This window comes from Gastrolobium bilobum, unplaced genomic scaffold (assembly GCF_033153095.1).
Source record: "Gastrolobium bilobum isolate Gb01-03AN ecotype WA unplaced genomic scaffold, APGP_CSIRO_Gbil_v1 utg966, whole genome shotgun sequence".
In the NCBI taxonomy this organism is placed as follows: Eukaryota; Viridiplantae; Streptophyta; class Magnoliopsida; order Fabales; family Fabaceae; genus Gastrolobium; species Gastrolobium bilobum.
This window is the reverse complement of record NW_026899514.1, coordinates 236,731-258,629: the sequence shown is the minus strand read 5'-3', so window position 1 is coordinate 258,629 and position 21,899 is coordinate 236,731. Positions and strand designations below refer to the sequence as shown.

Sequence of the window (21,899 nt, the reverse complement as noted above, 5' to 3'; positions counted from 1 at the left end):
GTTTTTTCATGCAGTAATATAAGAAATGTAAATCTCTTAAAAAATTGGGTTTTGTAATTCTCATTTTACATGAGAATTGAAATCTCATGTCATATAGATAAAAAATACGTGAGACTCATATGTTAGAAAAAATTATATGTAGGACCCATATTAGCACGAAAATTGAAGTAGTGTGTAGGAAAATTCTAACTTTCATGTTACATGAAAATTATAAAACCATAAAAAATATGATGTCTAAGATTTAAACAAGTATTTTGGTTTATTAAATTTCATAAACATTATATTTTCATATTCTACCTAATTTTTATTCCATGATGAAGGATGTGTATTTTTTTTTTCATGTGGGACTATATATCTCAACACGCCCCCTCACGCAAGAGCCCTTTGGGCGAAAAGCGTGGAATTGCACAGGCCCAATTTTCAATTTTTGGTTTACCTTTTTGTGCTTTTTATTTTAATTCCACTTGAAAGTGAGAGGCGGTGAGAGCTCAAGCTCTAATACCATGTAAAGAATCTTGGAATACACCACCCCAAAAGCCAGCTCAAAGGGTGTGAGTGCCCAAGGCTTTATAAACTCCACATTAGTTGCACATACAACCAATGTGAGACTATATATCTCAACATCATAACGTGAAGATAGAAGTTATGTTACAAACATTAATATTCACTCTCACTTCTTTTTCTCATCATTTTAATTTTTCAAAAAACTATTTGTCAAAGAAATAAATATTAATCAAACATAATTTTAAATGTCCAAAGTAATATTTCTAGATATTCCTGAAAATCTAATTATATGCCTTGAAATAATTATCTTCTATGAATATTAATATACTAAGAAAATTATGGCATATTTTTTATTTGTTATTTATTAATTTTTTAATTGTTATTTATTAGTTTTTTAATATATATTTAAAGAGAAATTTTTTTTTATAAACAAAATTATCTTTTATAATTTCAAAACGATATCGTTTTAGAATTTCATATAAATTATGGATTTTAAAATTTGGATAAATTTTTTAAAATGACATCATTTTTTAATTGAAAGATGATATTTTTATTTTATGTAGAATAAATATTAATTTCATATTTAAAATATGAAAAAAATGTTTGTCCTTCTAAATGATATAACTTTGTGTCATTTTAGATTTTAACTGTTGATTTCCGTGTTATGATTTATTGTGAATTACTAATTAATTAATAATTTTGATCTAATAAATCCTAACTGTTGATTGATGAAAATCAATAATTAGAATTTAAAATGGCAGAAAGTTATATACTTTAAATGTATAAATATTTTTTCCTTTATATATATATACATATTTCGTACTGTTAAAATAAAAATAGAGTGAATATCATTTTTGATCCCTAACAAAATACACGATCCCTACTTTAGTTTTACAAAAAAAAATTAGTCTCGAGGTCCCTAACAAATTCAGAGTGAACCCATTTAGTTAAAATTTTCCTTCATAAATTCAAAAAAACCCATATTAGTTCCTCAAAAAGAATAAAAGCGATCCACTTTAAATTTCTTAGAGACCAACTGATTAATTTTTTTTTTTTTTATAAAAGATTAAAGTGGATACCATATATTTTTTGTTAGGGATAAAAAAAAATATTTACAGATAAATAAAAATAAAAATAGGGGAAACCCAATAGCAATAGATGATACGAGAATGTCTGCTGATCCACGTGTTGAGTTTTAAAAGATGAAGATGACGGGTATTATGGTTTACTTCTTTGTCAGTGTGATGTCATGTTGTGAGTTGTTGTTGTTTTGTCGTAAAATTATAAGATAATTGCTAGCTTTTATGCGGATACAACACGATGCCATCACGAGCAACCAAACATTCATCTGTATCTTGCTCAAAAAAGTTACCTACCTTTAACCACCACACACCCATACACATACACTCTTCATTTGTTAACCGTGAAGTGTTTAATAATATCTTTCCATTAAAATCTAAAACCAATTAAGCATCCTAAAACAAAAAAATGGAACCGAAACTGGCCAAATCAGGGTCCTTCCGTCACAGTTTCATGGAGAAGAAGGAGAGGCTTCTCTCCATGAAGGGTGATGGCTATTCCCATATAGGGATTGCCATGGCCGAGGAAGAGCAACCGAAGACGGTTAAGTGGTGGAAGAAGGTGCAGCACGTTGCAGGGAAGGCTTGGGAGATGGGTCGCTCTGACCCAAGGAAGATTATCTTCTCTGCAAAAATGGGTCTTGCTTTGACACTTATTTCCCTTTTGATTTTCCTCAAAGAACCCTTCAAGGATGTGAGCAGCTACTCTGTCTGGGCTATTATAACTGTGGTCGTCGTCTTTGAATTTAGTATAGGTACGTATATATATATATATATATATATATATATATATATATATGAAGCAAAATAATTTAAAAACCACCTTTTTTATTTATTTTCTTTTTGATATGGATTGGAGGGTGGGGTACTTCTATTCATCGACTCTATTTAGCTTCCGTGATATAATAAATGTCTTTTTTTTTTATGATTAAGATCTTGCAAAAAAAAAATTTCAAATATTTTTTATAAAAGATATTGGTCCTGTACTTGATTCGAAATTGGTAGTGTTGTGTATCTCTATTTAATGAATAAGTACGGTAGTTTGATGCGGGCATGGTTATATTTGTCTTCCTATAAGTCCTTGTTTTCAACATGAAATAAATAGCCTCTGTTGCTTTTTCAAAATCGGTTATTTTCATCTTATATACATCGTTTCATCATAAATATTTTTCTTGGGTCAACGCGGGCATATGTATGTATTATATCTGTCACTTAAATTCATAATAAATTATGATCAAACACAATGCACTGATGCAGGGGCAACTCTTAGCAAGGGGTTTAACAGAGGATTGGGGACCTTGTCAGCAGGAGGACTTGCTCTGGGAACAGCAAAGTTATCAGCTTTGGCTGGAGAATGGGAAGAACTTATAATTATTATTAGCATCTTCATTGCAGGTTTTGTCACCACTTACCCAATCACTTTCCTTTCATATATTGTTGATGAAAATTTATTATTTATACCTAAAGCCTGTGTTTCTGGTTCATGCTTGGTTTTCATTGATAGGATTTTGTGCCACCTATGCAAAACAATACCCGACTTTGCAGCCTTATGAATATGGGTTCCGTGTGTTCTTGATCACGTATTGCTTCGTTACAGTATCTGGGTATCGAACAGGGGAATTTGCTGATACTGCTATAAAAAGATTTTTGCTCATTGCACTTGGTGCTGCTGTGTCTTTGGGAGTAAATATCTGTATATATCCAATATGGGCTGGTGAGGATCTGCATAATCTTGTGATAAAAAATTTCATGGGGGTTGCAACATCTTTGGAAGGTTGTCCAGAATATTTTCTATATCATCACATTTAATTTGTAGTAACTACCATTCAGTTTGCTGTTTCTCTATCCTATTTCCTGGGTTGAATTGAATAACTGTGTTGAGTTTCTTTTCAGGTGTTGTCAATAACTACCTTAATTGTGTTGAATATAAGAAGGTGCCATCTAAAATTCTTACTTACCAAGCTGCTGACGACCCAGTTTACAGTGGATACAGATCGGCTGTTGAATCTACAAGCAAAGAGGATTCATTGGTACTGTCTAGTTCAGATTTATTTCTGTTTCGTGAATATTTGTTTATTATCTTTATGACTCATTGTCACGTATTGCTGATTGAAGATGGGGTTTGCTGTCTGGGAACCACCTCATGGTCATTACAAAAGGCTCAAATATCCATGGAAGAATTATGTGAAAGTGAGTGGGGCTCTAAGGCATTGTGCATTTATGGTCATGGCTATGCATGGATGCATACTTTCTGAAATCCAGGTACGACTCCTCCTCTGGAAACATTCTATAATGGTTGTTAGTGTCTTAAACTTAAAATTTTGTTTTTCGTTATGATGGGTAGTCTTCTGAATTCACTTTTCTTTTTGTATTTTACGAAGTGGCTTATGTTAAGTGGTGATATGATATTAGATAGGGATTATTCCATTTAAACTAAAGCCTAATCTAACCCGATCAGTTTATACCTCTATATGTAAGTACTATCATCTTTGATGTCATTTTTGTCATCAATTGTCATTATGAGATTGATACGGAGTTACTCTAATATTTGGGGAGTAGAGTCTCTCATTATTGATATATTAGTTAATATGATTATGTCATGTGAGAGGATTTTAATTATTCATGAACAAATCGATGGTGATGATTTTGTCACTCCCTATCTTAATATTTTGTCACTCTTTATCCTAATCTAACACATGAGAAAATCAACTTTCAAAATTTAGGGACCAAATTGGAAATAACTTAAGTATTGAGACAAAAAATATAATATTTATGATCTCAATACTTGCATTCATTTTAAGTTTGGTCGCTCTACTTCATTTTTTCATATAGAGACCAAATTAAAAATGATTATCTAGTATAGAGACTAAAAATATATTCTGTTCTATTTTATTTTTAAATATACATCAAACATAGAATACAACTCATATGTTAATAATGTTATGTTACTTTCTTTGTCAGATATATTTTTAGCTTACCTGGACAGCAAGTTTTATTTTTCATTTTAAAAGATGTTTGTTATCTATTTTTATTTTTATTTCTGAGTTATTTATATGTGTATGTCTAAATTCCCTTTGCGATACATAGGCCCCAGCTGAGAAGAGATATGTTTTTCGTAGTGAGCTTCTGAGGGTAGGTTCTGAAGGGGCAAAAGTGTTACGTGAACTTGGAAACAAAGTTAAAAAGATGGAGAAACTAGGTCGAGGAGACTTGTTGTACGAAGTACACGAGGCAGTGGAACAATTGCAACTGAAGATTGATAAAAAATCTTACCTTCTTGTAAATTCAGAGAGCTGGGAAATTGGAAACCGGCCAAGAGAGGAGGAAGGTGATCCTCAAGATGAGGAAAGAAAATTTCTCGAGTATAAGTCTCTTAGTGAAGCTGTACTTGATCTCAGATCAGTTAATGTTCCAAAAAGTTGGGATGAAAACTTAATTCCAGACTATAACACTGCTTTGCCTGCCGCTGTTTCCTCTGAAAACATGTTCAAGAAACAGATATCTTGGCCTACTCCTATTTACCATAAAGAGGATGCTGTGGCAAAAGAGGAAGAATCAAAAACTTTTGAAAGTGCTAGTGCACTATCTCTAACGACATTTACATCGCTTCTGATTGAATTTGTGGCAAGGCTTCAAAACCTAGTGGATTCATTTGAAGAGTTAGGTGAAAAAGCAAACTTTATGGATCCTCTCGAGCAACAAGCACCAGTAACATCTCGTGGGTTCTGGACCAGATTGTTTACCTTCTTGAAATTCAAGGATTGAAATAGAAGGGGATAAATTTTTTGTCACTACACCCACTTAAATAACGGTACATGGACTCACCTAAGTGTAACTATACTCATTTTCTTAACAACTTTATTTCTAATGTCACCTAAGTCGATGTGTTATAGATTAAGTGGGTATAGTATGAACTATGACTAAAAATTTATCCCTTGGGAAGCTGCTAACTCCATCTTCCTCCTTTGTTTATGGGTTGAAAGGGCTGATTGACCGTTTAAGGGTCATTTTAGTCTTTCCCTAATCTGAATAATGTAACATTTTTTAGTCTTCTTTTGTAAATCTAATAATATATATACAACACCTTTCAAGTTTAGGTGTGTGTACGATACGAGAAAAACTATTCTCATGTTACATGAGATAAGTTTTTTCTCTTACATATTCTTTGATAAGTGTGTCACTCTTTTTTCTAGTGGTGAAGCTCACGAATTTATCTATATGACATGAGATAACTTATCTCCTTTAATATGATATTAATAAAATCCGTAACAGACACCACTAAATTTAAAAACACAGATTAAAAAACTCTCCCTTGTCCTAACTCGATTGTCGAGTTTTAGAGATGAATAAGACTTTTACTTTCAAAATGTTTTGTTGAAATCGAATAATTCTACAGGTGCGCATTATTTAAAATAAATCTTCTATTAAATTATTATTTTTTACTATTGTTCTGTGACTCGATATTAATAATTTAATGTCTCGCCAAACAGCAGACCCTTCAGATCTAGCTCAACAAACAGGCCCAAGCAGCTCCTACGTTTGGGTGGTGTTTGGTTCAGAGCTTTTCAAGAGATATTTATGTTTTTCAAGTATGGCTTTTAGAAACACCATGTTTGTTTCAACATATTTTCACCAAAAACTCATCTATCCAATTTGTATGGATGTATGAGAAACATAGATATCCGCACTGTTTAGAAACCCAGTTTGAAAGTGGGATTTTTTGGAAAACCGGTTATCTCACTTTTAATGCACTGTTGATTTCATAAAAGTTACCTAATTTTCTCAGTAAAGTTTTTCCCCACCACAACTTTTTTTTTACATTTTTCTACCTATCTCACTTTATCTCACTTTCCAATCATTTCTCTATCTATTACATTTTCTTACTATTCCAAAAAAATTTCCTTAACCAGACACCCCGTAAGCTTTCTCCTTTTCCCACATGTCAATTTGTAGGAATTTTTTTTTTTTGGCCCCTAGTGTTTGAAATTAAGTAACTTTCTATGATTGGTCTTTGGCTGCTAAAATAAAAAACAAAGGAAAAAAAAAAGACTGCAGCTTTATGAGCAAAATGAACGGTCAAATTATTGATTTTACTGTGTAGTTTGCACCAAATTCCCTTTTCTTAAATTATTTTGTTTTCCTTTTCAAATTATATATTAATCTTTTCCTTTTTTTAATTAGTTTCCTATGTTTAAAAAGTTTGTAACTAAATTCTTAACATTTCACTAATTTTTATTTAAATCCTTATCATTAGAGCACCTTTACAAAATTCTAACAGTAGGATAGATTTAGGTTGAATTTTTTGAAATTTTAGGGATAGAGAAATTTTAGATTTAAATCTTATAATTTCTTAATTTTTAAAATAAGTCCTCTTAAATTCGACATACAATAAATAATGCTTTAACAGTAAACAAACGAGTAATTTTTTTGAAATTTTAGGGATAGAGAAATTTTGGATTTAAATCTTATAATTTCTTAATTTTTAAAATAAGTCCTCTTAAATTCGACATACAATAAATAATGCTTTAACAGTAAACAAACGAGTAATTTTTTTTAAAATTATAGGGACACAATTATAAATTTATAAAATATAAGGACTTGAGAATTTTCAAATAATACAAAAACTTCAATTTTAATTTAACCTACTCATTAGTAAATAAATAATCATGATAATAACAATATGAAATATTAATCTTTTTTACTACTTCACCAACGTACAGTTAATTAGGAATTCAATTTTAATTAATGTCAACACATAAAACTTTTTTATATTACTATTAAATGATTTGTTATATGACATTTAATAAATTTAATTTCTTATGTAATTTATTAACTCAGTCAAATTCATCAAATCTAATTAACAACACATTATAAAAAAAAATAACGCAAATTTTTTTTTACGCATCAACATTGTACTAATAATAAATGATAATATTATTTTCACCAAAAAAAAAATGATAATATTAAAACTTTAACCATCCATTCTCTCTCTCATAAGTGACAACTAAGAGCCTTTGAGGATAATTTTTTTTAAAAAAGTTAAAAATTGTTTGATAATTACATAAAAAAAAAATTAGTTTAAAAGTTACTTAAAAATACAGATTTCGAGAAAACTTTCTCTCTATCACTATAGTCTATGATGCACGGACACGGACACGGGACACGGGACACGACACGACACGACACGCCGACACGTTAATTCTAAAAAATGTCATATTTCGACACGTTGGGACACGTTTTGATATTAAATAATTTTTTTAATATATATAATATAATTTATATTTAATAAATATAAAAGTGTATAATAATTCATATAACTAATCAAATATTTAAATTTCATAACATAAATATAAATATAAATAATTTTCGTACTTTGTTAAATTTTCATGTCAAATTTCGTAACAGAAAAAAATTAATTTATAAATTATTTATTTTATATTTAGTTAAAGTAATAAAATTAAGATTTAAAAATAAAAAAAAATAAAAAAAAATAAAAAAAGAATAAAAAAAACGTGTCCGAGCGTTGACCACGTGTCTGAAAAAGTTGACTGCGTGTCGGAAAAACGTGTCGGAACGTGTCGGAGAGTTGACCGCGTGTCCTCAAATGTTGACCGCGTGTCAGACGCGTGTCCGAGCGTGTCCGTGTCGGACACGTGTCGGACACGTAAATTTTCAAAAAAATCACGTGTCCGTGCTATGGAGACTATAGTTCTTTATTTAAAAAAAAAATTCTCAATTCAAGAAAATTTGATAAGAACTTAAAAAAAAAAAGCTCATTCTAGGAATTTTTGACTTTTAGCTTTATTCTTCATTATAAAAAAAAGAATTTTTCATTACAAGAGCTTTTCTCAAAACCTGTTTAGTGTCTGTTTGGATCCTCTCTTTTTTAAGATAGAAGCTACTTATAAGCATAAGCTAGGCCAAACAGGTTTTGGGAAAAAGCTCTTATAACGAAAAACTATTTTTTTATAATGAAGAAAAAAGCTGAAAATTAAAAGCTCATAGGAGGAGTTTTTTTTAAGCTTTTATATGTTTTTCTTGAATTGTGCTTTTATTTTTTAAATGAAGAGTGATAAAGACAGAGAGAGAGATAATTTTCTTGAAATATGTGTTTTTAAGTAATTTTTAAGCTAAAATTTTTATGTAGTTTCCAAACAGCTTTTAGCTTCTTTTTTTAAACTCTTTTTTTAACTTTAGCTTATAAGTAGCTTCTAGCTTAAAATTACGAGGATCCAAACAGGCTCTATTCTAGCTTTTACTTATAAGTAGCTTCTTAATTAAAAAAAAGATCCAGATACTAAATTGCTTCAATAATTTTACGTTATCTTAACTCCCTTCAATAAATGTGTTTTGGCCGGCCCAATGCATCAGCCCAATAAGGCAAGCTTAGTCCTGAAGACCCAAGCCACCTCATCCCTAAATCCACCACCCTGCAAGTGCCATTGTCAAGCCCTGCAAAGCATACCAGCCTCCCAACGTAAGACACCAAAACGTTTTACGTTGGGGGACTCTCTCCTCCGTTTTGGTCTCTGCAGACACCCAATATATCACTCCCTCAACTTTACCTCTGCATGGCTGCTGCTGTTAGCAGAGTAGCAACTGCAAGAGGCCCTGCTACCCCTCCTTCCCACAACAGTTGAATTGGCACATCCCCACCATATTGAGACGTATATATATCCCCTCTTCACCACACAAAGGATGATCTTTTTTTGAGCCGTTACTCTGTCAACACAGAAAGCCACTATAGTCTTTGTATTTTACCCCTTCCCCCATTATATACACGTTGTACTGGGATCGCCTTTGTAGTGCTAGTCTTCACCATTGCTGCATTGAGTACCCTATAGCAACCATATCACCCCTTTTGGGGGTCATATTGGGCTTTCTAATAAGCCAACGGTTGAAATTGTATTATATCTTATCTCTTTTTTGTCATGATCAGAGCTTGTCATTGTGTTGGCGTTTGTTCTTTGATTTAGTCTAATAGATTATTCTAAATTTCTATCATGTATTTTAAAATTTCTTAATTAATTACTAAACTACATAATTATACCAATAATATAATTGACTTCTTATTAAGACATTAGCGGAGTGGTGAGTCTGGTGACATGACTATGTTAACTTCTTCTTAAAACAAAATATGTTGTATACCCAAAAAATAAAAATCATAACGCTTTAGTAAAGAATATTACACTGGCATGAAAAAATAAAATAAAATTCAGAGCTCAATCATATATAATACAATAATATGTTATTACAAGTGTCTTGTACATGGTGTAATGAAATTATAGTTCACAACCATACGGTACTTGGCCTCGAACCTAAAATCAAATTGATTCGTGGTTCCTCAAAGACGATACTTTGGCACGGCAAGTAAGTGCTCGGCTCTTGGTATTGTGAGGCCAAATTTCTCGCTCATGTCCAAGTCATCTGGAGTGATGGTCGGTGGAAGTTCCCAACTAAAGCAATGTGCTAATTGAGCCACACCAAGTTTAACCGTAATTAGACCCAAGTGTATTCCAGGGCATCCTCTGCGACCAGAACCAAATGGTATAAATTGGAAGTCAAGTCCTCGAAAATCTAAATTCTTATCGATAAATCTCTCTGGACAAAATACTTCAGCGTTATTAGACCATATCTTAGTATCTCTTCCTATTGCCCATAAATTTATAATGATTCTTGAATTTTTCTCTAGGAAATAACCATTAATCATAGCATCCTCTGTTGACTCGCGAGGTACTAATGGTCCAGGAGGATATAATCTTAAGGTCTCCTTGATCACAATATCCAAGTAACTCAATTTTGCTAGATCATTCTCCTCCACTAGTTTTTTCATTCCAACCACATTATCTAGCTCCTCTTGAAGGTTTTTCATCACTCTTGGATGCTTTAGGAGCTCGGAAAAAGCCCACTCCACAACAGTTGCTGAAGTTTCAAATGCCGCAGCAATCATATCTAAGACTATAGCTTTAATGTTGGTTCGATCAATGACATGGTTTTGTTCATCAGAGGGATCGATGGGTCGGTGCATCAACGAGAGTAATACGTCTATGAAGTCTTTATGGACATCTGATCCCTGTTCATGCTCCTTAATTATCTTCTCCAACAATTGGTCAAGTGCTTTACTAGTTTTCTTGAAGCCTCGTGTCAATCCCTGATAGTTAAATAACATAGTTATCTACTACTATTGAAAATTACACTGCCAAAAATCCAAAGCTTCATATTGAGTATATACAAAAAAATTGAGGTTGAGTTTCATATATTTAATCCATATAATATACCTGAAGATCCAAAGCACCAAGCCAAGGCACATAATCTGCTAGATTAAACGCTCCAGTAAGGCTCATACCCTGTTGAATTAGCCCCTTCAAATCAAACTCATCATGCTTACTAGATCCCAACACCATTTTATACACAATATCCTGTAAAAGATTCAGTATCACCTCGCTAAGGTCAACGACTTCACCCACCATCGCGGCTTTCTCGAGTGAATTCACCGCTAGTTCTATCTCCCTCTTCCTCAAAGGCGCAAAGGATTGAACTTTAGACGCGCTCAGAAGTTGTGAGGTACACACTTTCCTCATGTTACGCCAGTACGCACCGTACTCCGAGAAAACCAAACCCTTCGAGCCATAACCGAAGTACTTGCAGACTTCAAGTCTGGGACGGCTAGCGAAAACGGCGTCGTGTGTCTTGATGAATTGCTCTACGGCTTCAGAGGATGAAACAATAATGGTTGGGACCTGTCCTAGACGCAGAGACATTATGGGTCCATACGTTTTGGCCATGGCTTCAAGGGTGCGGTGTGGGAGCTTCCCCAACAACATGTGGAGGTTACCGATAACCGGCAAACCCGGTGGACCCGGTGGATGTCTCCGATCATCTTTGCTTTGTTTTCGACGCAAAAAGGTGGCTGAGAGAAGTAATATGAATATGAAAAGGAGCACATGGGGTATTGAAGGAAACATGATTGACCTTTTGGTTCCGTAAAAACGAAGGAGCTTCTGCGTGCGATTTTTCTTAAGCACAGTTGTCAACGAATGTAGTTAATATCGGAGCGAAACTTAGGCACTTTTGGACAGGAGACTTTCCATCATTTTTAAGAAAAGTAAACAAATTGGGTGGATATGTAAAAGATATTCTTTATTTTCTATCACTTTGACGAATATAAAAAAAAAATTGTCAACATATCATAGTTCATGATCTCTTTTGAAAGAAAATTTTTCAGGCGGATTCCTCCTTTTTCTCCTCGGCTATAAGGTATTTAGCAGCAATTTCCAGCTGTTATTTCTCTATTTTTCTTTTCTATTGCAATTTTTTAATTATTATATTATGATTTTTCAACTTTCCATATTTGATATAAAAAGAAATACCTAATTCGCACGTCTGAGTTGATTTTCCGAAGCTTTACGTTAAAATTTTTTAAATTTGAAAAAATTTGAATTTTTTTTCGTGAATTCCCTTCAAAGAGATGTCATTGCACATATATCAAAAAATTATGTGCAGTTAAAAAAAATGGCCTGATTTAGAAATCTAAAACAAAAATTATGACTTTTTAAAATTTTACAATTAAAATATTGACTTTTGTGACACGTGTCAATGATGTGAATGGTGTAAAGTCACGCCTGTGTAGGGCATGACTTTGCACAAGTTGCGCCTGTGTGGGACGCGACTTGTTGCTCCCACCAGGGACACGACGCAGTGCAGTAAATTCATAAATTGATTCAAAACGACTATATTAATTTTCGTAATTATTTGTTAAAATAATAATATATAAATTTTTTTGCCAAATATAAACTTAACCAAACATAGTTTTAAAAAAAATAATTATAAAAATACTTTTTTATAAAAAAAAAAAACTGAAGCTCTTAATTAGTAGGAGTTTATTTTTAATATGTATGTCAGCTTTTCAAAGTCTTTATATTCATTTTACAATTTCACCCATATTATAAACTTGTTTTACTCTAATAATCTATTCCAATAACAAATTATTTTATCTTCTCCTCTTTAAAATTATCAAAATACCTTTATATAATCACAAAAAAGCTTTTAATTTTTTTTTTTAAAATATACTAACTATTGAGAAGTAGTGGGAAAGAACTTACTAGGGCGATCACCAATGTTAGGTGTCTCTGATACTTCTTTGTTCATTCACTGATAGCTAACACAAATATGCGTTATAAAGTTCATATAATTTTGTTAAATTACCTTTAAAATAATTTCTATAGAGTACCTTTTATTTAAATATATTTACACACACCCACATATATATATATATATATATATATATATATATATATATATATATATATATATATATATACGCTTAATTTTTAATTATTTTATAAGTTTGGGAGATTCTCTTGATAATTTGTTGTTGTTGTTTGACCTATAAGATTTCTAATAATTAATTTTTGAGAAAAATGTTTCCGCAGTTAATGCAGAGAAGTTATCTGCATTATTCTCAAAATGATGTCGTTTTGGTATTAAAATCTTAAAAAATTATAAATATAAAGACTATTATAACCCTAAAATAAATTAGAATTACAAAAACATCATGATTTCCGTCTCAAAACGACGTCGTATTGGCTTACTGCAGATAACTATCTGCAATAACTGTAGAAAAAGCGAACCCTTAATTTTTTTAAATTCTATTTAAGTTTAGAAATATTTATGTAATGTATACTTCTGTTGCACCGGCACTGCTATGGAATATTAAATGACACGATATTTCGATACGTTAATTTTAAAAGATCTTAGAATTTTGACACGTTAGCACGCATTTTGATATCAAATAATATTTTTTAATTCATGTAGTTTATATTATATTTAATATTTAATAATTTAACGAAAAGATAAAACTAAACTTCTAGCGTAAATATCATTTTTGATCATCAGTAAATTTCACGATACCCGTTTTACTCCCTAGCAAATAAAAATGCTATTCGTGGTTTATAAGAAATTCAAAATGGACTCATTTAGTTGAAATCGTGGTCCCTCATAAATTCAAAAAATACCTACATTAGTCCCTCAAATGGACTAAAATGGTTCCACTTTGAATTTTTTAGGAAGCACAATAGCCTTTTTATTTGCTAAGGACTAAAGCGGGCATCGTAAAATTTGCTGAGGATCGAAAAAGATATTTACTCAAACTCATAATATCCAATTTTGCAAAAAAATATAATATATCCTAAATATTTATATTAAACTAAATAAAATAGTAATCGCAATACAACAAATTTAATAGTTGAAATTAAAAATGTAAATTAATATAATTTTTGAATTTTTTTTAAATCTCTGCAACGCTGATTAAAGTGTCAAAGAATATCAAAATATAGGAGAATCTCAAGAAATATCGAATATGACAACTCAAGTTTTTTAAATATGCATACAATATTTGTTAGTTTTAAATAATTTGAAACACAACGTTAGCGTAAACGACAAAGGTGGGGGAGCGGAAAGTCTTGTCATGAATTGATAATATCACGCTCATTTAAATTTCTCAGATCGGGAGGGCATGTGTCCCATCCAAGACAGGACACGATCGTTATCTTAGGAGTGTTTGAAACGTGTCATTTTGTAGCACTTTTATAAAATTAAATTTTTCTAAATTTTTATTTTTAGGATATTATTGGAAATCAAATATTTTCATCATACTTTTTAAAATTGAGATTTTCGAAAAAAAAAAATTCTTCTACCAATCGTCCCCTTTCATTTATTTTGGTACAAATTATCTTATTTCATTTTATCTGTTTAAATTATTAAGGGCATGTTTGATACATAGTATATGATAAAGTCTGATAGTATAAGATCTAATAGTGTAAGATATGATTGTATAAGACTTGATTAAATTTTTATACTATCCAGTATTTGACATGATATTATATAAGATAATATATTATATAAGATAACATCATCCAATATTTAGTAATACACTGTATAATATTAGATAGGTTAAAAATAAATATTTTTGTCAAAAATATCTTTTAATAATAAATTTACATAATTCTTCCAAATATATCAAATGATATTATTTAATGTAGAAATATGCTGATCAGTGTGTCCAAAAAATATATTAATTTTTATAAAAATAAAAATCTCCAATATTTAAAAAAATTGTATATTGAAAAATTATTTTTAATTTTAATATATTAATATTAAATAATATATTAATTCTTGAGAATAGATTTGATTAATACATCAATCCCTTATCAGGCCTAATTCTACACTCCTATGCCTGATTAAGTTATACATCATTTTGATGTATAAAAGGATCCTATTGTATAAGCTTATGCTATACGATGGTCACACCAAATAATTAAAAATGTCGTAATGTATAGTATAAACTTATACTATCAGGCCTTATACATCACACCAAAGAGGCCCTAAGGGCATGTTTGGTACATAGTATAGGATAAGACCTGGTCGATATAAGACCTGATTGAATTTTAATACTATCCAGCGTTTGGCATGATATTGTATAAAAATAATATCATCTAATATTTGGTAATGCACTGTATAATACTATATAGATAAAAATAAATAATTTTAATAAAAATATCATTTAATAAAGAATTTGTATAATTCTTCAAAAAAATGTCACATGATACTAATTTTTATAAAAATTTATTGATCAGAGTGTCCAAAACATAAATTAATTTTTATAAAAATAAAAATATTCAATATTTTAAAAATTAACATATTGAAAAATTAATATATTATTTTAATATTATTATATTAAAATAATATATTAATTTTTTAGAATTGCACTGGTCAACAATGTTAATACATTAATCTCTTATTAGTCTTGTGCTCTTGTTCGCTATAACATTTATGGTACCATTCTAATTGTTTTAACGAAGAGTATTTGTTCTTTTAAATGACATAATTTGTGTCATTTTATTCTCATAAAGAGATGAGACTCACATTTTTATTTTTTTTTGTCCACTCTCTCTCCTCCATGGTCGGTCTCTTTCTCTCACTTAAAATGACACATTTTACCCTCTTTTTTACATAAATTTATAGGAAAAAATGTGTGTCATTTTAAAAGATGTAAAGTTGTGTCATTTTAAGTGAGAAAAAGATATAGATCATAGAGAAGAGAGAGTGGAAAAAAAATAAAGATGTGGGTCCCGCCTCTTTGTGAGAGTAAAATGACACAAGTTGTATCATTTAAAAACACAAATATTTATTCTATATTTATATTTATAGAATGCTATAAAGTAAAACGTACATTTTCATACAAATTAAGTGTATAGCAATAAATTTTTGAAATGAATTGGTTTTTTATACGATATTACAGTTAGAGAGATGAAATAGTCACGATTTCGATCTTCTCCACATCTCACTTTGTGTGATGGAATTAAAATAGTATAAGATAAACCAAAAATTGGCATTTACATTATCCACGCTTCCAGACTAAAGGTTCTCGCTTGAAATAGTGTGTTAAAGAGATATAAAATTATTAATGTAACCTTAATAGTTTTTATATTTTTATAACTATTAAGGTTAGAGTATAATATAAACTATTGAGAAGCTTTTCACCTAATAGCTTAAAATTTTGGGTTGAATTGGTTATTTACATGGTATTAGAGTCTAGGTGTCACATGTTCGATTCTCTCCACCTCCTATTTAATTAATAATTAAGTAAGTCTTGTAGATTTTCTTAACCCAGGTAGGCGAGTTTGTGCATTATTCACCCTTCAATGATAACATTTACTTTATTTTATACTAGTAATAATTTTATTTTATTTTTGGGTCAATGATACACAAATTAATATGAGTAAATATCATTTTGGGTCCTTAACAAAAATTACGTAACTGATTTTAATCCCTTAGAAAAAGAAGTACCTATATTAGTCCTTTTTGAGAGATTAATATGGATCTTTTTTAAATTTTCGAGGGATCACAATTTCAAAGAATTGGAATTTATGAGGGACCACAAGTGATTTTTTTTTCCTAAAGGATTAAAATGGGTTCTGTGTTCTTTGTTGAGGGCTCGAAAGGATATTTACTCAATTAATATTTAAATTCAACCAACTAAATTTAATTTAAAATAACGTATTTGAATTTTTACATACTAATTATATACTTCTGCATTATTATGCAAACAACAGCATGTATTTGAGAATTTGAAGTTTTTTTTTTTAAATGCTTGAATTGTTTTTTCGCGTTATAAGGAGAAGTCGTTTTCTAAGAAACCCGAACACGCAATTTTTTTTAAAATTGGTGTGTTGGACACGTGTCCGACACCGCGTTCGACAAGCGGTCAATATTTTGAGACACGTGATCAATGTTCGGACACGCTCGGACACTTTTTTTTTAGTCTTAATTTTATTTTATTAACTAAAAATAAAAAAACATTTATAAATCAATTTTTTTCTGTTATGAAATTTGACATGAAAAATTAACAAGGTACGAAAAATTATTATTTTTTATATTTATATGATGAAATTTGAATATTTGATTGGTTATATGACTAATTATGAGTTGTTATATGTATTAAATATAAATTATATTATATATTTTAAAAATATTATTTAATATCAAAACGTGTCCCAACATGTTGAAATATGTTATTTTTTAGAATTAACGTGTCGACGTGGCATGTCGTGTCCCATGTCAGTGTCCGTGCATCATAGCTCGTTTTAAAGTGATGCCTAGGAGCAAATATTCGCAAATATTCAGTGAACTCGGTTCATGTGGGTGGCATAGAGAGAAAGTAGATGAGAGACACCATGCAATTAATTTCCGATGGCTTGATGTGCTTTTTTCGATGAAAAATTAATATTTAAAAAATACTATCCTTAAAGCTGCACGGGTAAGAATTTTTTAAAATAGATAAATCTATTTTATTTTTTACCTGCCAAATTATAATTGGAGGAAAGAGAAGCAGACAAAAAATGGGTACAATGAATTTCCATCCCAAAACTTGATGACAGTTTAATCTTAATAAATAATGGAGTTTACTGTCGTTGCAGCATGTGCCGACACATGCATATATTTATAAGCACATGGGAGAAAAGAAAAACAACAACAGAAATGGATCTAAGGTAGATGGATACGGAAGCGTGATGACTCCATCATCTGATTAAATGAGATGTTCTACACGAGGTGTTTAAACCCCTATTACTTGCATCCTACTTTTAGTCACAAATTAGGTGATTTTTACTTCACCTAACTTTAATAACTGTTTTGGTTAAACGATAATTAGAGATTTAGGAGGCATATTTTGTATTAATGCCATATTACATTGTAAGATATTGTGTAAGTGTTAAGAGGCCATTACTGCTAAGGTATCAAGTATATGATCTGGTTCAAAGTTCTTTTTATTATGATCTTAAGATCTACAAAACAGACATATTAGGTTATTTGTAAATAACGTTATTAATGCTTTCGTCGTCTCTCAACCATGTGATTTTCCATTATTTAGATATTGACGTACAACACATTCAATGAATACTCAATAGGCCTTACAATTATTTGGGCTTTGGCCTCATTTTGTACGCAAAAAAAAAAAAAGGCCTGACAATTATTATACTAACTCATTGCAGCATTAATAAAAACAAATGAATTATCTTATCTTAAATTTTTATATGATTAGATCGCATAAATTTTTTTTGTCTTTGTTTCTATCTTTATAAATTTTAATTGGACCTATTTATTTAATGTCAATAAAAAAAATTGACACAACGAAATTTCAGCCATGAGAATATTCATACTTTTAATAAACAAATTATTAAGGTCTGATAACTAACATGTTTGAGTTACCTGGAGCCACCATATTTACCAGGTATCAGCTTTTTACCCAACTACCAAGTTTTACCATATAATAATTTAGGGTTTCGATTTTTTGATGCGATAGGAGAATTTTTTTTTTATGTCGTAGACATATCTTATGTGGGATTCACATCTATTAAAAAAAAAAAATTTGTATCAAAATCGAAGAGTCACTGATAAGAAAAAAAGAAAATGTTTTCCCAATAATTTAATCCCTCTGCTCCTCACGTGTTCCAACTTTAATTGGTTTATAATTAAGTTGGTAACGTCATTTTTTGACCACAAATGTCAAAAAGCAGGATATTGTTTTCAAAACTAGACCAATTTTGGCGAAATTGGAATATATGACTTTCTCTATTTCGAGTGGGAGAGTATGACCCGTTTGCTGATTCGGCACCGTCTCCAACTCATGCGCTCCTTGTTCGTGTCATTTTCCACCCCATACGCTTCTATCTCTTGACCTTTCTTTAAAGCTTACTAACCAACTGAAGAGAAAACATTAACAGAGGAGAGTGCACATTGAAATTTCCCAATCCGAACATCTGCTTATCTTTCTCACATTAGGAAAAAGAAAAGCGCAAAGGTAAAGTAAAATTCAATGCACCGTAGAAATATATATAATTGGCTATTAAAGTTATATAAAAGGAAAATTAAACCTTCTTCTACACATATCACTAAAATATTTATTAACTCACTGTATACAAACATCATTTGGCCTTCTTAGTCCTGCTCGTGTATAGCATAACCGCGAGAAATATTCATGAACTTATTGTATACAAACATCAAATTGCATTCTTTTGACCTATTCAATCATGCATGCTTAGCATCACTAGCTAAACGATAACTAGGTATTGCCTGCAACTGCTGAGCTCTTGGTATTGAGAGCCCAAATTTTTCCTGCATATTTAAGTTATCCGGAGTAACGTTACATGGAAGTTCCCAATTAAAGCAATGCACCAATTGAGCCATGACCAGTTTAACTGTAATCAATCCAAGTTGCATCCCAGGGCAACCTCTACGACCAGAACCAAATGGAACAAAATGACAGTTTTGTCCTTGATGTTCTACTTTCTTTTTCATAAATCTCTCCGGATAAAATGTTTCAGCATTATCTGACCACACCTTCGGATCCCTCCCTATGGTCCACGCATTTATTATGACTCGTGACTTTTTCTTTATATAATAATCACCAATAGTAATGCTCTCTCTGGATTCCCGAGGGATCAATAATGGTCCAACAGGATACAGTCTTAAGGTCTCATTCACCACCATATCCAAGTAACTCAAAGTCATCAAATCCGTCTCTTCCACCATTCTCCCAATTCCAACTTGATGCTCTATCTCATCTTGAAGGACCTTCATCACCCTTGGATGCCTCAAAAGTTCTGATAAAGCCCACTCAACCACGGTAGCAGATGTTTCAATTGCCCCCACAATCATATCTAGTAGAATAGCCTTGACGTTAGTTCTATTAATTATGACATGGCTCTGTTCGCTCTGGGGATCCATGGGTTGGTGCATCTTTGAGAGTAGTATGTCAACGAAGTCCCTACGATGCCTTTTGTCTACGTTAGCATCAAGTTCATGCTCTTTTATTACCTTCTCCAGCACCTCATCAATTGCTTTACTGGTTTCCTTGAGGTTCCGTGTTATTCCCTGGCAAAAAGAGTTAAATAACGTTAATTAGTAATTGTGTATTTTCACAGAACTTAATAGAACTAAGAAAATATATGGAAAAAAAAAAAAACACAAAATGAAAAAATAAAATAAAATAATACTTTTGCTGATACAAATTATATATATACCTGAAGATCGAATACGCCAAGCCAAGGTACATAATCCGCAATATTGAAAGATCCGACCAATTTGGTTGCTTTTTGAACTAACCTCTTCAAGTCAAATTGATCATATTTAGTGCGACCCAGCATCATCTTATACACCATATCCTCTACAAGGTTCTCTACAACCTCGCTAAGGTTCACAACCCGACCCGCTGCCGCATCTTTCTCCAGTGACTTGACCACTAGACATAGCTCCTCCCTCCTAATAGGAGCACAGAGCTCAACTTTGGATGCGGTAAGAAGTTGCAGAGTGCAAAGTTTCCTCACGCTGCGCCAGTATGGACCATATTCAGAAAACGCCAAGCCCTTGGAGCCGTATGATAAGACCTCAGAAGCTTGAATCTTTGGCCTGCTTGCAAAAACGGTGTCGTGGGTCTTGAGGAATAACTCAGCAGCCTCAGAGGAGGAAACCACGATGGCCGGGACATTTCCCAGTTGCAAGGACATGATGGGACCATACTTTTTGGATAGGGACTGAAGGGTGCGATGTGGAAGGGTACCCAACATGTGGAGGTTCCCGACCATTGGCAGTGCTGGCGGACCCGGTGGCTTTTTATGACCAACTTTTCGTTGTTTTCTATGCAAGAAGACTGTGTATATGAAAGTGAAAAGAAGGAAAGCATAGATTGCTATTGCTACAGAAGACATGCTTAGATGTTTGCTTGATAACATACGGCAATGGAAAAGCTTTGATCTAATAATATACTATTGCTTAAATGGACTCTACCAGCATCCGAACAAGGACCATTATGGTGTTGTCCTCCAACAAGCAACAACTACCATATAGTAGGCCGAGCATTTATAATCCTGTTTCCGGGGTCACACTCTAAAATGAATTTTCTGTAAGCATTAACCAGTGATTCATGTTCAACAACAACCACATCAAGAACATGAAAGAGCAACTTTAGAATTCATGAGTTTCACATAAACATACCTTTGTTCATAAATGTGGAAGATCTTTAACGGTATAATACTTTCTTAGAGTCTTGACCCTTTTCTGTTCTTGTATCTTTTTTTTATAGTGATGGGATACAACTCTCATGGGCAGACAATGATGGACCGTCAGTTTCTCTCAGACATCAATAATCAGAAAACTGTTCATTATCTTTCTTATAACTGCACCTATCAACAGTTACACCTTTAAGTAACTTCCCTTAACAGTTAATTACCATTATGCCCTTTTATTAATTAAATCAAATGACACTTAATATTATACATGAGACAAATAGCAATCTATGCTTTCAATCTACCACACTGGCGACCCGCGCCAGTTTACGAACTGTGAAGCGAACAATTGCAAGTAGCGCCAAATTGGCGCCAACTAGCGCCAAGAATTCCAAGCAAAGTGGCGCCCAAAATGAACAAAGGTGGCGCCAAAATGCCACGCCAACTAGCGCCCAAGGAGAAGAAAAGATGGCGCCATCTAGCGCCCAAGGAAGGAAGAGAATGGCGCCAAGTTGCACCAAAATGGCGCCAAGTTACGTGGAATTGTCCCGACTTTTGTTAATTGGACAGAGGCGCGGCGCAAACTTGCGCCAATCCGGCGCCAACTGGTGCCGGTTTGCGGGAAAATTATATCGTGCTGTGCGAGGGAAATTTTGGAAGAATGAAATAGACTTATAAATAGGATCGTCAAGACAGAATTAGGGATCCAGACCTAACCTATTGAAGAGAGACGATGGAGGTGCTCAGAAAGGAT

General features: G+C 31.9%; 2 protein-coding genes across 3 annotated transcripts; one reads left to right on the top strand and one right to left on the bottom strand.

Moving 5' to 3' along the window:
- The first annotated feature begins 1,839 nt into the window (after window positions 1–1,839).
- LOC133290839 (aluminum-activated malate transporter 9-like) lies at window positions 1,840–5,714 on the top strand. 2 transcript variants are annotated; one of them, XM_061488961.1, is made up of 6 exons: window positions 1,840–2,338; window positions 2,841–2,978; window positions 3,088–3,297; window positions 3,477–3,613; window positions 3,699–3,845; window positions 4,671–5,714. In XM_061488961.1, the coding sequence occupies exons 1-6, from the start codon at window positions 1,993–1,995 to the stop codon at window positions 5,346–5,348; spliced, it is 1,656 nt and encodes a 551-aa protein (XP_061344945.1). In that variant the 5' UTR covers window positions 1,840–1,992; the 3' UTR covers window positions 5,349–5,714. The 2 variants fall into 2 exon arrangements, with proteins under 2 accessions (XP_061344945.1, XP_061344944.1); XM_061488960.1 differs by having other exon boundaries at window positions 3,088–3,357.
- A 4,077-nt stretch (window positions 5,715–9,791) lies between these two features.
- LOC133290862 (uncharacterized) lies at window positions 9,792–20,848 on the bottom strand. Its single transcript, XM_061489004.1, has 4 exons — window positions 20,165–20,848; window positions 19,190–20,015; window positions 10,862–11,463; window positions 9,792–10,734 (listed from the first exon to the last, which is right to left on the bottom strand). The coding sequence occupies exons 1-4, from the start codon at window positions 20,846–20,848 to the stop codon at window positions 9,928–9,930; spliced, it is 2,919 nt and encodes a 972-aa protein (XP_061344988.1). The 3' UTR covers window positions 9,792–9,927.
- Between the last annotated feature and the right edge of the window lie 1,051 nt (window positions 20,849–21,899).

Coding starts and splice junctions, on each gene's coding strand:
- LOC133290839 (XM_061488960.1), top strand. CDS start 1,993: ATGGAACCGAAACTGGCCAAATCAGGGTCCTTCCGTCACAGTTTCATG. Junction 2,339..2,840: donor CGTCTTTGAATTTAGTATAG/GTACGTATATAT, acceptor GCACTGATGCAG/GGGCAACTCTTAGCAAGGGG. Junction 3,846..4,670: donor GCATACTTTCTGAAATCCAG/GTACGACTCCTC, acceptor TGCGATACATAG/GCCCCAGCTGAGAAGAGATA.
- LOC133290862 (XM_061489004.1), bottom strand. CDS start 20,848: ATGTCTTCTGTAGCAATAGCAATCTATGCTTTCCTTCTTTTCACTTTC. Junction 20,016..20,164: donor TTGGCGTATTCGATCTTCAG/GTATATATATAA, acceptor TCTTTTTGCCAG/GGAATAACACGGAACCTCAA. Junction 10,735..10,861: donor TTGGTGCTTTGGATCTTCAG/GTATATTATATG, acceptor TTTAACTATCAG/GGATTGACACGAGGCTTCAA.